The 17,500-nt window shown below is 46.5% G+C and overlaps 1 protein-coding gene across 1 annotated transcript in view; it reads right to left on the bottom strand.

The window, feature by feature from the left end:
* LOC143287433 (delta-1-pyrroline-5-carboxylate dehydrogenase, mitochondrial-like) overlaps positions 1-17,500 on the bottom strand; it is a 51,423-nt gene that overhangs the window by 10,427 nt on the left and 23,496 nt on the right. Inside the window, exons 7-11 of the mRNA XM_076595421.1 lie at positions 14,030-14,104; positions 10,551-10,738; positions 4,255-4,328; positions 3,008-3,249; positions 2,611-2,696 (exon numbers count right to left, since the gene is read on the bottom strand). Of these exons, the coding sequence (XP_076451536.1) occupies positions 2,611-2,696; positions 3,008-3,249; positions 4,255-4,328; positions 10,551-10,738; positions 14,030-14,104 (665 nt within the window). The remainder of the gene's footprint in view (positions 1-2,610; positions 2,697-3,007; positions 3,250-4,254; positions 4,329-10,550; positions 10,739-14,029; positions 14,105-17,500) is intronic.

Genomic DNA, 17,500 nt, shown 5'->3' with positions numbered 1-17,500 from the left:
ACATGAGGTTAAAGGTCTCCACTATGGTGGGCTGTACAAAGTAACCCTGGCTGAAAACACACTTCACAACATGAGGTTAAAGGTCTCCACTATGGTGGGCTGTACAAAGTAACCCTGGCTGAAAACACACTTCACAACATGAGGTTAAAGGTCTCCACTATGGTGGGCTGTACAAAGTAACCCTGGCTGAAAACACACTTCACAACATGAGGTTAAAGGTCTCCACTATGGTGGGCTGTACAAAGTAACCCTGGCTGAAAACACACTTCACAACATGAGGTTAAAGGTCTCCACTATGGTGGGCTGTACAAAGTAACCCTGGCTGAAAACACACTTCACAACATGAGGTTAAAGGTCTCCACTATGGTGGGCTGTACAAAGTAACCCTGGCTGAAAACACACTTCACAACATGAGGTTAAAGGTCTCCACTATGGTGGGCTGTACAAAGTAACCCTTGCTGAAAACACACTTCACAACATGAGGTTAAAGGTCTCCACTATGGTGGGCTGTACAAAGTAACCCTGGCTGAAAACACACTTCACAACATGAGGTTAAAGGTCTCCACTATGGTGGGCTGTACAAAGTAACCCTGGCTGAAAACACACTTCACAACACGAGGTTAAAGGTCTCCACTATGGTGGGCTGTACAAAAGTAACCCTGGCTGAAAACACACTTCACAACATGAGGTTAAAGGTCTCCACTATGGTGGGCTGTACAAAAGTAACCCTGGCTGAAAACACACTTCACAACATGAGGTTAAAGGTCTCCACTATGGTGGGCTGTACAAAGTAACCCTGGCTGAAAACACACTTCACAACATGAGGTTAAAGGTCTCCACTATGGTGGGCTGTACAAAAGTAACCCTGGCTGAAAACACACTTCACAACATGAGGTTAAAGGTCTCCACTATGGTGGGCTGTACAAAGTAACCCTGGCTGAAAACACACTTCACAACACGAGGTTAAAGGTCTCCACTATGGTGGGCTGTACAAAGTAACCCTTGCTGAAAACACACTTCACAACATGAGGTTAAAGGTCTCCACTATGGTGGGCTGTACAAAAGTAACCCTTGCTGAAAACACACTTCACAACATGAGGTTAAAGGTCTCCACTATGGTGGGCTGTACAAAGTAACCCTGGCTGAAAACACACTTCACAACATGAGGTTAAAGGTCTCCACTATGGTGGGCTGTACAAAGTAACCCTGGCTGAAAACACACTTCACAACATGAGGTTAAAGGTCTCCACTATGGTGGGCTGTACAAAGTAACCCTGGCTGAAAACACACTTCACAACATGAGGTTAAAGGTCTCCACTATGGTGGGCTGTACAAAGTAACCCTGGCTGAAAACACACTTCACAACATGAGGTTAAAGGTCTCCACTATGGTGGGCTGTACAAAGTAACCCTTGCTGAAAACACACTTCACAACATGAGGTTAAAGGTCTCCACTATGGTGGGCTGTACAAAGTAACCCTTGCTGAAAACACACTTCACAACATGAGGTTAAAGGTCTCCACTATGGTGGGCTGTACAAAAGTAACCCTGGCTGAAAACACACTTCACAACACGAGGTTAAAGGTCTCCACTATGGTGGGCTGTACAAAAGTAACCCTGGCTGAAAACACACTTCACAACATGAGGTTAAAGGTCTCCACTATGGTGGGCTGTACAAAGTAACCCTTGCTGAAAACACACTTCACAACATGAGGTTAAGGTTCCAGGGAATACAGGACAGGTAATTCACATCCACTGTGTCTAGGGCTCCACACAGGGAGGGCCACACAAGACAGATAAATCCAAAATACAAAGTTCAAAACCATGACAACACCCACATCAGACAAATGAACCCACAGCACAGTTCACAACACCCACATCAGACAAATGAACCCACAGCACAGTTCACAACACCCACATCAGACAAATGAACCCACAGCACAGTTCACAACACCCACATCAGACAAATGAACCCACAGCACAGTTCACAACACCCACATCAGACATATGAACCCACAGCACAGTTCACAACACCCACATCAGACAAATGAACCCAAAACACACATTTCACAAAACACACATTTCACAACACCCACATCAGGCAAATGAACCCACAGCACACATTTCAAAACATGACATCCACATCAACAAGTTCCAGATCATCACTCCAATGACACCCAGTACTTTCCACTTCAAAAACAACATCAATATGAATCAAATCAAAATCAATCTGGTGAGATTCAAACTTTGCTTTTTAAAACCCCACATCCAAACCAAGTAGAATCAGTCATCAAAATCAGTCAAGATTCAATCTGGTATCTAAACCCCATATCCAAACCAAGTAGAATCAGTCACATCAAAATCAGTCAAGATTCAATCTAATATCTAAACCCCATATCCAAACCAAGTAGAATCAGTCACATCAAAATCAATCAAGATTCAATCTAATATCTAAACCCCATATCCAAACCAAGCAGATTCAAACTGAAATAAAACAGTGCTTATGAACTGAAGGGAAAATAGTGTATCTGCACTGAAACAGAGCTACGGTGCTCTAACAGTGCTGCTGTCCTAAAGTAACCTGTTAGCCCAGCTACCTGTTGTGACTCACCTGTTGTCACAGGTTCCTCCAGCCACAATGGTCATGGAGGGGTCAGATTTGGCCTTGTCCAGGAAAGACTTGTTACGATCAAATGCCTGCACACACACACAGAGTCTTTACACCCTTAAGGTGGTGTCAGTTCTGCCTTTTCAACAGACAGCACAGTCCTGAAAACACAGTACAGCTGTCTACATGGCAGGGTAAGGTCCTACCTGTAAAAGCGCTCTCTGGCTGAGTCACTATAGCAATCCCCCCGACAATAATGTGACTCTAACACCACTCCCATTCCACACCTTTTTCACACACAAGTGTTCTTCAGTTAGAAAGATAAAGGACTTTTCCCCTTGTCCATTAACCCAACAAAGCATCTTTACCTTTAACCCTACAAAACACAATGTCTCGATACCTTGTCATCAATGACAGCCGTCACCAGGTTCTGTCTGTCGAGCGGTGACCCCACTTTGACCTCCTTGAGGGCGGCCAGCAGACCGTCCTTGACCTTGGGCCACATGGACTGGGGGACGTAGAGTCGGGAACAGGCAGAACACTTCTGACCGTTGAACTCAAAGGCTGACAACAGTGTGCCGTTCACCACAGACTGCACGTCCGCTGACTTGTGCACAAAGTGCATGTTCTTCCCACCACACTCTGGTACACATGCAACACACACACACACACACACACTTCTGATGGCGAGGGGTGGGTGGCTTTTTAGCATACTGTTACAACTTCGTCATAAAACAAATAAGACTTGAATTGTTTTTTACTCTTTCAATATATAAATTCCGATTTCCGGTGTTTATAATGAGCCTGTGATTGCTGAATTAATTTCCATGTGGATTAATGAAGTATTTTTGATTTGATTTGATCTGATATCCCGACCCCCCTCCACGTCCATCCCCCTGCACATTTGTGTTCTTCAAGAAGATCCTACAGGTGTCAGAGGGGGTTAGGGGGTGCACAGGAGGGGTAGTACCTCTAGATGGGGAGCTTGTCACACTCTTCCGGGAGTGGTTCGTCCTCTGTTGGTCCCCACCAGCACCCAGCTCTCACCTATGGGTCCTAGAAGCTGCTAGCATGCGGCAGCGCCCAACCCCCGGGCAACGGCTTTGACAGGCTGGCTAAACTAGGTGAGGGTAGCCAACAGGTCTCAAACCCTCGGTGAGTTAGGGCTTGTCTACCCAAGCATGTATAGACTGGATCCGGCGGACTCTGCGGAAGAAACCTTCATGGTTCAACAGAGAGGAAGGCGGTTGCAGCAGAGCACTGTGGAGTGCTGAGGGCAGGATGAGGCACATAGGACATCCTGGTCATCCACTGCATCGTTTCCATCTCAAGTCGTCTTGACCTCGTCTTTGTGTGTATTTTTTTCTGCCTGCAATTTCACTGTTTTCCTACTGAAGTGGATTTTCCTATATAATTTAGCCAGGGTCAACCCTTTTGTAGCCATTCAGACCACCACTCAAGGTCAAGTGACGGGGTAGAAAAGCCTAGCTTCATTTCTAATATTTCAGTTTTTTTTTCTTCCTGAAATGGGAAGTTGGCACAATGAAGCCTGTTAAACCTGCTGTACACACATATATGAATATGGATACACGTATACATACATACACGTGTGCACACACACATAATGAGAGAAGGATGTCTTCTGACCTCCGATCAGACGAGGATAGGTTCTGTAGATGTCCAGGTTGTCAGCCACCTGTTTCCACAGTGTCTTGAACGTTCTGCAATCAGGTCACGTCACAAGGTCAGAGGTCATGCCACAAGATCAGAGGTCATGCCACAAGGTCAGTTTCATCAAATACAACAGGAACACACAGAGACAGAAAGGCACCCAGAAAGGAGAAGAAAAGCAAAACTTTTTTCTTTTTTTTTTTAAATTAATAAAATCATGAAACAACACTTATCTACACCCTAGTATACTGTATTACTCTGTATTGTTATACTGCTTTTGTCACAACAGATTTGTGTGTGTGTGAAATTTGGACTGCTTTCCTCAGGGAGAATGTGTCACCACCGTGCAGCCGCTCCCCCTGTTTTCGGCCAGCAAGTGTCTGGTTCACTGTCAAAGGGGGCAGTCCTTTTCTTGCTGTGGCTTCTTGGACGTGTTCAGTGAATGCTGCACACAGGACCTCGCTTTATCATTGTTCCAAATGACAAGAACCCAGACCACCACTCAAGGTCCAGTGGGGGGGAGAGGGACTGGAACCACACACACTGCTTTCCTTGTGAGGTGCATCAGCACAAGGTGGGGCAAGTCAGGTTCACCACCTCTGTGTCACCCCACCCCACACCCCTCAGTGACCTCAGGGTCCACTGAAGCCTGGCCCAGTGATACAGGTACAAATGATCCTTCAGACAGCTGTCCGTCACTTCTACCCAAGACTGAAGCCTGTTATGCAAAGGACTCTTAGTTTGGTCTCTGACCAAAAATTGGCACTGTATAAATATCAATTCTACTCCTACTAATACTATTACTCCTGGGCTGCCTGTGGTGCAAATGACTGTGTTTGCGAAGTGACTGGAGTTTGGTCTCGGACAGACAAGTGTTACAAAAATATCAACACCACCACCAGTATTACGACTACTACTAAGTGAATCAGGAATAGGTCCATCAGGAACAGCTGACTGGTAGAGCTTCCAGTTTGGTCTCTGACTGACAATTCTAATTATGTGTCAGTCATAACAATAACAATAGGCACATCAACAACAGCTGACTGGTAGAGTGGGAGGTAGACTAAAAAAATCTTTGGTAAAAGTCGACTTACTTGGGATTAAGAGGTGACGTATCGAGCCACAAGCTCTTCTTCAGGCAAATGAAATGAGTGAGTGACAGACAGAAAGGTACAGACAGAGAGGGAGAGAGAGTAAAGTTCAGGAAAGGAAAGTGATGAGAAGTCACAGGAAAGGACACAAAGCAGGGTGAGTAGAACTGTCAGTGTGAATGTATGAGGGAAAGAAAGGGTTCTGAAAGGGAAGGGTGAGGGAAGATGGGCAGGGGGTGACAGGGCAGGAGTGGGGGAAGGGGGTGGAAGAGAGTGAAAAAAAAAAAAAAAAAGTTTTGGAAGCTGACTGGTAGAGCTTCCAGTTTGGTCTCTGACTGACAACAATTCTAATTAAGTATCAGTCATAATAACAACGATAGGTGCAACAAGACCAGGTGAGCAGTGATGAGGTGGATGGGGACAACAACAGGTGAGTGGTGATGAGGTGAATGGGGACAACAACAACAGGTGAGTGGTGATGAGGTGGATGGGGACAACAACAGGTGAGTGGTGATGAGGTGGATGGGGACAACAACAACAGGTGAGCGGTGATGAGGTGGATGGGGACAACAACAGGTGAGTGGTGATGAGGTGGATGGGGACAACAACAGGTGAGTGGTGATGAGGTGGATGGGGACAACAACAGGTGAGTGGTGATGAGGTGGATGGGGACAACAACAACAGGTGAGTAGTGATGAGGTGGATGGAGACAACAGGTGAGCAGTGATGAGGTGGATGGGGACAACAACAGGTGAGTAGTGATGAGGTGGATGGGGACAACAGGTGAGTGGTGATGAGGTGGATGGGGACAACAACAGGTGAGTGGTGATGAGGTGGATGGGGACAACAGGTGAGTGGTGATGAGGTGGATGGGGACAACAGGTGAGCAGTGATGAGGTGGATGGGGACAACAACAGGTGAGTAGTGATGAGGTGGATGGGGACAACAACAGGTGAGCAGTGATGAGGTGGATGGGGACAACAACAACAGGTGAGTGGTGATGAGGTGGATGGGGACAACAACAGGTGAGTGGTGATGAGGTGGATGGGGACAACAACAGGTGAGTGGTGATGAGGTGGATGGGGACAACAACAGGTGAGTGGTGATGAGGTGGATGGGGACAACAACAACAGGTGAGTGGTGATGAGGTGGATGGGGACAACAACAGGTGAGTGGTGATGAGGTGGATGGGGACAACAACAACAGGTGAGCAGTGATGAGGTGGATGGGGACAACAACAGGTGAGCGGTGATGAGGTGGATGGGGACAACAACAGGTGAGTGGTGATGAGGTGGATGGGGACAACAACAACAGGTGAGCAGTGATGAGGTGGATGGGGACAACAACAGGTGAGCGGTGATGAGGTGGATGGGGACAACAACAGGTGAGTGGTGATGAGGTAGATGGGGACAACAACAGGTGAGCGGTGATGAGGTGGATGGGGACAACAACAACAGGTGAGCAGTGATGAGGTGGATGGGGACAACAGGTGAGTGGTGATGAGGTGGATGGGGACAACAACAACAGGTGAGTGGTGATGAGGTGGATGGGGACAACAACAACAGGTGGGTGGTGATGAGGTGGATGGGGACAACAACAGGTGAGTGGTGATGAGGTGGATGGGGACAACAGGTGAGTGGTGATGAGGTGGATGGGGACAACAACAACAGGTGAGTGGTGATGAGGTGGATGGGGACAACAACAACAGGTGAGTGGTGATGAGGTGAATGGGGACAACAGGTGAGTGGTGATGAGGTGAATGGGGACAACAACAACAGGTGAGTGGTGATGAGGTGGATGGGGACAACAACAACAGGTGAGTGGTGATGAGGTGGATGGGGACAACAACAGGTGAGTGGTGATGAGGTGGATGGGGACAACAACAGGTGAGTGATGATGAGGTGGATGGGGACAACAACAACAGGTGAGCAGTGATGAGGTGGATGGGGACAACAACAGGTGAGTGGTGATGAGGTGGATGGGGACAACAACAGGTGAGTGATGATGAGGTGGATGGGGACAACAACAACAGGTGAGCAGTGATGAGGTGGATGGGGACAACAACAGGTGAGCGGTGATGAGGTGGATGGGGACAACAACAGGTGAGTGGTGATGAGGTGGATGGGGACAACAACAGGTGAGTGGTGATGAGGTGGATGGGGACAACAACAGGTGAGTGGTGATGAGGTGGATGGGGACAACAACAACAGGTGAGCAGTGATGAGGTGGATGGGGACAACAACAACAGGTGAGCAGTGATGAGGTGGATGGGGACAACAGGTGAGTGGTGATGAGGTGGATGGGGACAACAACAGGTGAGTGGTGATGAGCTGGATGGGGACAACAACAGGTGAGTGGTGATGAGGTGGATGGGGACAACAACAACAGGTGAGCAGTGATGAGGTGGATGGGGACAACAACAGGTGAGTGGTGATGAGGTGGATGGGGACAACAACAACAGATGAGTGGTGATGAGGTGGATGGGGACAACAACAACAGGTGAGTGGTGATGAGGTGGATGGGGACAACAACAGGTGAGTGGTGATGAGGTGGATGGGGACAACAACAGGTGAGTGGTGATGAGGTGGATGGGGACAACAACAACAGGTGAGTGGTGATGAGGTGGATGGGGACAACAACAGGTGAGTGGTGATGAGGTGGATGGGGACAACAACAGATGAGTGGTGATGAGGTGGAGGGGGACAACAACAGGTGAGTGGTGATGAGGTGGATTGCAACAACAACAGGTGAGTGGTGATGAGGTGGATGGGGACAACAACAGGTGAGTGGTGATGAGGTGGATGGGGACAACAACAACAGGTGAGCAGTGATAAGGTGGATTGGGACAACAACAGGTGAGTGGTGATGAGGTGGATGGGGACAACAACAGGTGAGTGGTGATGAGGTGGATGGGGACAACAACAGGTGAGTGGTGATGAGGTGGATGGGGACAACAACAACAGGTGAGTGGTGATGAGGTGGATGGGGACAACAACAACAGGTGAGCAGTGATGAGGTGGATGGGGACAACAACAACAGGTGAGTGGTGATGAGGTGGATGGGGACAACAACAACAGGTGAGTGGTGATGAGGTGGATGGGGACAACAACAGGTGAGTGGTGATGAGGTGGATGGGGACAACAACAACAGGTGAGTGGTGATGAGGTGGATGGGGACAACAACAGGTGAGTGGTGATGAGGTGGATGGGGACAACAACAGATGAGTGGTGATGAGGTGGAGGGGGACAACAACAGGTGAGTGGTGATGAGGTGGATTGCAACAACAACAGGTGAGTGGTGATGAGGTGGATGGGGACAACAACAACAGGTGAGCAGTGATGAGGTGGATTGGGACAACAACAGGTGAGTGGTGATGAGGTGGATGGGGACAACAACAGGTGAGTGGTGATGAGGTGGATGGGGACAACAACAGGTGAGTGGTGATGAGGTGGATGGGGACAACAACAACAGGTGAGTGGTGATGAGGTGGATGGGGACAACAACAACAGGTGAGCAGTGATGAGGTGGATGGGGACAACAACAACAGGTGAGTGGTGATGAGGTGGATGGGGACAACAACAACAGGTGAGTGGTGATGAGGTGGATGGGGACAACAACAGGTGAGTGGTGATGAGGTGGATGGGGACAACAACAGGTGAGTGGTGATGAGGTGGATGGGGACAACAACAGATGAGTGGTGATGAGGTGGAGGGGGACAACAACAGGTGAGTGGTGATGAGGTGGATTGCAACAACAACAGGTGAGTGGTGATGAGGTGGATGGGGACAACAACAACAGGTGAGTGGTGATGAGGTGGATGGGGACAACAACAACAGGTGAGTGGTGATGAGGTGGATGGGGACAACAACAGGTGAGTGGTGATGAGGTGGATGGGGACAACAACAGGTGAGTGGTGATGAGGTGGATGGGGACAACAACAACAGGTGAGTGGTGATGAGGTGGATGGGGACAACAACAACAGGTGAGCAGTGATGAGGTGGATGGGGACAACAACAACAGGTGAGTGGTGATGAGGTGGATGGGGACAACAACAACAGGTGAGTGGTGATGAGGTGGATGGGGACAACAACAGGTGAGTGGTGATGAGGTGGATGGGGACAACAACAGGTGAGTGGTGATGAGGTGGATGGGGACAACAGGTGAGTGGTGATGAGGTGGATGGGGACAACAACAGGTGAGTGGTGATGAGGTGGATTGGGACAACAACGGGTGAGTGGTGATGAGGTAGATGGGGACAACAACAGGTGAGCGGTGATGAGGTGGATGGGGACAACAACAGGTGAGTGGTGATGAGGTGGATGGGGACAACAACAGGTGAGCAGTGATGAGGTGGATGGGGACAACAGGTGAGTGGTGATGAGGTGGATGGGGACAACAACAGGTGAGTGGTGATGAGGTGGATGGGGACAACAACAACATGTGACAATGTCAACAGGGCCATCAGGAAGACAGGCACAACACAAGTATCATCAACAGTAATTATGATGTCAACAGGGGCATCAGGAAGACAGACACAACACAAGTATCATCAACAGTAATTATGATGTCAACAGGGGCATCAGGAAGACAGACACAAGTATCATCAACAGTAATTATGATGTCAACAGGGGCATCAGGAAGACAGACACAAGTATCATCAACAGTAATTATGATGTCAACAGGGCCATCAGGAAGACAGACACAAGTATCATCAACAGTAATTATGATGTCAACAGGGCCATCAGGAAGACAGACACAAGTATCATCAACAGTAATTATGATGTCAACAGGGCCATCAGGAAGACAGACACAAGTATCATCAACAGTAATTATGATGTCAACAGGGGCATCAGGAAGACAGGCACAACACAAGTATCATCAACAGTAATTATGATGTCAACAGGGGCATCAGGAAGACAGACACAACACAAGTATCATCAACAGTAATTATGATGTCAACAGGGCCATCAGGAAGACAGACACAACACAAGTATCATCAACAGTAATTATGATGTCAACAGGGGCATCAGGAAGACAGACACAACACAAGTATCATCAACAGTAATTATGATGTCAACAGGGCTATCAGGAAGACAGACACAACACAAGTATCATCAACAGTAATTATGATGTCAACAGGGGCATCAAGTGGACGACAGCTGACCAGGGGAGAGTAGCGACCTGACACTGCCGGTGAAGTTGATGCCACAGAGGTCAGGCGAGGCCAGAATCGTGTTGCCGAACACAGGGCCGTCGGCAGGCAGGAAGTTGATGACACCTGCAGGAAGCCCCGCCTCTCGGTATACCTTGTACACCAGGTAGTTGGACAGCATTGCCGTGTCTGACGGCTTCCACAGACACACGTTGCCCTGGCAACCACATGACAGCCACTTCATTCAGCGCTTTGATCATGGAAACTTTATGCACACACACACACATTGCCCTGGCAACCACATGATGGCCACTTCATTCAGCGCTTTGATCATGGAAACTTTATGCACACACACACACACACACATTGCCCTGGCAACCACATGATGGCCACTTCATTCAGCGCTTTGATCATGGAAACTTTATGCACACACACACATTGCCCTGGCAACCACATGATGGCCACTTCATTCAGCGCTTTGATCATGGAAACTTTATGCACACACACACATATTGCCCTGGCAACCACATGACAGCCACTTCATTCAGCGCTTTGATCACGGAAACTTTATGCACACACACACACATTGCCCTGGCAACCACATGACGGCCACTTCATTCAGCGCTTTGATCATGGAAACTTTATGCACACACACACACATTGCCCTGGCAACCACATGACGGCCACTTCATTCAGCGCTCTGATCATGGAAACTTTATGCACACACGCACACACACACACACACACAGACAAATGTTGCCCTGGCAACCACATAACAGCCACTTCATTCAGTGCTTTGATCATGAAAATTTATGCACACACACACACGTTACCCTGGCAACCACATAATGGCCACTACTTTAAGCACTTTGATAAAAGAAAATTTATGCGCACACACACACACACACACAAATGTTGCCCTGGTGACCATTTAACGGCCACTTTATTCAGCCCTTTGATCACAGAAAATTTATGCATACATAGACATACACACACAGACCCAGGTTGCCCTGGCGACCACATAATGGCCACTACATTCAGCGCTTTGATCACAGAAAATTTATGCAAACAGACACACACACACACACACACATATTGCCCTGATGACCACATACCAGCAACATCATTCAATGGTTTAACAATAGAAAATGTTCATGCACACACAGACGTACACATGCACAGACGCCCACAGACACATGCTGCCCTGATGACGATATAACTGCAATGTAATTCATTCAATAGTTTAACTGCAATATAATTCATTCAATAGTTTAACTGCAATATAATTCATTCAATAGTTTATCAATAGAAAATTCAAGCACAAACATATGTGCAAACATATGCAGACACACAAACAGACACATTTTCACACTGACACACACACAGACACCTACAAACATACATAGCCTTGACCACAACATCATTCACCATTTAGAAGAAAATTTATGTGCACACACACACACACACACACACACACACATACACACACACTATCAGACACGTGTAACTGCACTAACTGTACACAGTTCAACCACATTCCCATACACACACATATGCACAGCACACACACACATACACACACACCAACACACACATTTTTCTTTCCTGTCTAGAGTCACTTTAGTCAACAGATGTCAAATAAATGACCAGCCAACCAACACACAGTCACCCACACAGTGACAGACACAGGTCAACACACACAATGACACACCCACACAGACACAGGTCAACACACACAATGACACACCCACACAGACACAGGTCAACACACGCAATGACACACCCACACAGAGACAGACACAGGTCAACACACACAATGACACACCCACACAGACACAGGTCAACACACACAATGACACACCCACACAGTGACAGACACAGGTCAACACACACAATGACACACCCACACAGACACAGGTCAACACACACAATGACACACCCACACAGACACAGGTCAACACACACAATGACACACCCACACAGTGACAGACACAGGTCAACACACACAATGACACACCCACACAGTGACAGACACAGGTCAACACACACAATGACACACCCACACAGACAGACACAGGTCAACACACACAATGACACACCCACACAGACACAGGTCAACACACACAATGACACACCCACACACAGACACAGGTCAACACACACAATGACACACCCACACAGTGACAGACACAGGTCAACACACACAATGACACACCCACACACAGACACAGGTCAACACACACAATGACACACCCACACAGTGACAGACACAGGTCAACACACACAATGACACACCCACACAGACACAGGTCAACACACACAATGACACACCCACACAGACACAGGTCAACACACACAATGACAAACCCACACACAGACACAGGTCAACACACAAAATGACACACCCACACAGTGACAGACACAGGTCAACACACACAATGACACACCCACACAGACACAGGTCAACACACACAATGACAAACCCACACACAGACACAGGTCAACACACGCAATGACACACCCACACAGTGACAGACACAGGTCAACACACACAATGACACACCCACACAGTGACAGACACAGGTCAACACACACAATGACACACCCACACAGACACAGGTCAACACACACAATGACAAACCCACACACAGACACAGGTCAACACACACAATGACAAACCCACACACAGACACAGGTCAACACACAAAATGACACACCCACACAGTGACAGACACAGGTCAACACACACAATGACACACCCACACAGTGACAGACACAGGTCAACACACACAATGACACACCCACACAGACAGACACAGGTCAACACACACAATGACAAACCCACACACAGACACAGGTCAACACACACAATGACAAACCCACACACAGACACAGGTCAACACACAAAATGACACACCCACACAGTGACAGACACAGGTCAACACACACAATGACACACCCACACACAGGCACAGGTCAACACACACAATGACACACCCACACACAGGCACAGGTCAACACACACAATGACACACCCACACACAGACAGACACAGGTCAACACACACAATGACACACCCACACAGACAGACAGACACAGGTCAACACACACAATGACACACCCACACACAGACAGACACAGGTCAACACACACAATGACACACCCACACACAGACAGACACAGGTCAACACACACAATGACACACCCACACAAACAGGTCAACACACACAATGATACACCCATACAGAGACAGACACAGGTCAACACACACAATGACACACCCACACAAACAGGTCAACACACACAATGATACACCCATACAGAGACAGACACAGGTCAACACACACAATGACACACTCACACACAGACACAGGTCAACACACACAATGACACACTCACACACAGACACAGGTCAACACACACAATGACACACCCTATCCCCCTCCCAACCAACCAACACACAGTCACCCACACAGTGACAGACACAGGTCAACACACACATACTGACCATCAGAGCAGGGGCCATGGGTAGGTGACCACCGATGGCAGTAAAGTTGAAGGGAGTGATGGCCGCCCAGAACCCCTGACACACACATCACACTCATGAACAAATTATTTTAAAAATATATATAATACATAAACTACTTCGTTTGAGAGTCGCAACTCCCATGTCCACTCTGCACAAGTACAAATGCACTAGTTTTACATGTACGACCTAACTTTTGCCCCACCATGTTCGCAGTTTTTACATTATCATTGTATGACCTAACTTTTGCCCCACCATGTAGGCAGTTTTTACATGTATCATTGTATGACCTAACTTTTGCCCCACCATGTTCGCAGTTTTTACATGTATCATTGTATGACCTAACTTTTGCCCCAACATGTAGGCAGTTTTTACATGTATCATTGTATGACCTAACTTTTGCTCCACCATGTAGGCAGTTTTTACATGTATCATTGTATGACCTAACTTTTGCTCCACCATGTAGGCAGTTTTTACATGTATCATTGTATGACCTAACTTTTGCTCCAACATGTAGGCAGTTTTTACATTATCATTGTATGACCTAACTTTTGCCCCACCATGTAGGCAGTTTTTACATGTATCATTGTATGACCTAACTTTTGCTCCACCATGTAGGCAGTTTTTACATGTATCATTGTATGACCTAACTTTTGCTCCACCATGTAGGCAGTTTTTACATGTATCATTGTATGACCTAACTTTTGCTCCACCATGTAGGCAGTTTTTACATGTATGACCTAACTTTTGCTCCACCATGTAGGCAGTTTTTACATGTACAACCTAACTTTTGCTCCACCATGTAGACAGTTTTTTCATGTATGACCTAACTTTTGCTCCACCATGTAGGCAGTTTTTACATGTATGACCTAACTTTTGCCCCACCATGTAGGCAGTTTTTACATGTACGACCTAACTTTTGCTCCACCATGTAGGCAGTTTTTTCATGTATGACCTAACTTTTGCTCCACCATGTAGGCAGTTTTTACATGTATCATTGTATGACCTAACTTTTGCTCCACCATGTAGGCAGTTTTTTCATGTATGACCTAACTTTTGCCCCACCATGTAGGCAGTTTTTACATGTACGACCTAACTTTTGCCCCACCATGTAGGCAGTTTTTACATGTATGACCTAACTTTTGCTCCACCATGTAGGCAGTTTTTACATGTACAACCTAACTTTTGCTCCACCATGTAGGCAGTTTTTACATGTACGACCTAACTTTTGCCCCACCATGTAGGCAGTTTTTACATGTACGACCTAACTTTTGCCCCACCATGTTCGCAGTTTTTACATGTATCATTGTACGACCTAACTTTTGCCCCACCATGTAGGCAGTTTTTTCATGTATGACCTAACTTTTGCTCCACCATGTAGGCAGTTTTTTCATGTATGACCTAACTTTTGCTCCACCATGTTCGCAGTTTTTACATGTATCATTGTATGACCTAACTTTTGCCTCACTATGTAGGCAGCCATACTATGTTTTGAGGGGTGAGCATGCTATATATGACCTAACTTTTGCCCCACCATGTAGGCAGCCATACTTTGTTTTTGGGGGTGAGCATGCTATATATGACCTAACTTTTGCCCCACCATGTAGGCAGCCATACTTTGTTTTGGGGGGTGAGCATGCTATACATGACCTAACTTTTGCCCCACCATGTAGGCAGCCATACTTTGTTTTTGGGGGTGAGCATGCTATATATGACCTAACCTTTGCCCCACCATGTAGGCAGCCATACTTTGTTTTTGGGGGTGAGCATGCTATACATGACCTAACTTTTGCCCCACCATGTAGGCAACCATACTGTGTTTTTGGGGGTGAGCATGCTATACATGACCTAACTTTTGCCCCACCATGCAGGCAGCCATACTGTGTTTTTGGGGGTGAGCATGCTATACATGACCTAACTTTTGCCCCACCATGTAGGCAGCCATACATACCCCCAACCCACTTCCCCATACCCACACTCCTCTATCTGGGACTGATCATACGAAGTACTTCAGTAAACGTCTCTCAAATAGAATACTTCAACTAGTAAAAATCAAAAAGATCCTTAATGTTCATTCACGAAAGCTCTTCTTCTGTGCACATATTCTGCCAGTAATCAATTATGCGTCAACTTTATGGGACACTGTAGCTTCTCAAACTTGAAGTTTATTCACCGTATGTATAAAAGAGCACTGAAAATAGTATTGTTAAAACCGAACTCCCTGACCCCAATGGACTATAAACAACTTAATGTATTATCTTTTCACAACAGACTGTACTTCAACAAAGCTGTTTGCATGCATAATGTTATGTATGGAAATGCTCCAAAAAAGATTGCAGACACTTTTCAAAAACTAATGAACACAGACACAACCACATGCTCTGCATACCCAGACCAAGAAACAACCTTTACAAATCCAGCTCTCTGTATTCTGGTGGAAATTTATGGAATAATCTCCCACTCACTCTGAAAAGTATCGTAACTAAAAACGTGTATAAGAAAAATCTGAAGAATGACCTCATTGAAAATAATTAACAGTAATACAAATTTTGATCTGTTAGTAATTATTCCTATTATTAATTGTGAAATGTTTTGTATATGCTTGTGTTGGCAAGGATTTTGCACTATATGAGGGAACGTGTGCATGTCGGTGGGATGGGCATGGTGTAATTGTGTCCGAGAATTTGTGTTCAGTTGTGTGTGTGTGTGTGTGTGTGTGTGTGTGTGTGTGTGTGTGTGTGTGTGTGCATGTGTGTGTGTGTGTGCATGAAATGGAAATGCAATTGTGTATTTCTTTATCACAATATTCTTGCATATATATATATATGAATGGAAATGCAATTGTGTATTTCTTTGTCACAATATTCTTGTGTGTGTGTGTGTGTGTGTGTGTGTGTGTGTGTGTGTGTATGTATGTGTGTATGTATGTATGTATGTATGTATGTATATATATATATATATATATATATATATATATATATATATATATATATGCATTTTGTTGTTACTGTTGCTCTTCATCTGCTTGTTTCTTCTCTCTCTCTCTCTCTCTCTCTCTCTCTCTCTTTTTTTTTCCATTGAAGGCTTGATGTAAAAAAGCAATTCTTGCTAATTCAATTTACCATCATGAAATAAAACCTTGAAATGACTTGGCACCTCTTCCCCCCCACACACACCCACACCTCTTCCCCCCACCCCCCACACACCCTCTTCCCCCACAGCCCCCCCACACACCCACACCTATTCCTCTATAGGACATGGTGTTGGTGATGACTTCAGGACTGATGGGTTACACAACATCCCTCCCCCCCCTTCCCCACACACACATACCTAACACCCACCTCCATTCATTCCTCTATAGGACATGGTGTTGGTGATGATGTCAGGACTGATGGGTTACACAACCCCCCCCCCCTCCCCACACACACATACCTAACACCCACCTCCATTCAT

This window comes from Babylonia areolata, chromosome 11, assembly GCF_041734735.1.
Source record: "Babylonia areolata isolate BAREFJ2019XMU chromosome 11, ASM4173473v1, whole genome shotgun sequence".
Taxonomy (NCBI): domain Eukaryota; kingdom Metazoa; phylum Mollusca; class Gastropoda; order Neogastropoda; family Buccinidae; genus Babylonia; species Babylonia areolata.
This window is presented reverse-complemented; position numbering and strand designations above follow the sequence as displayed.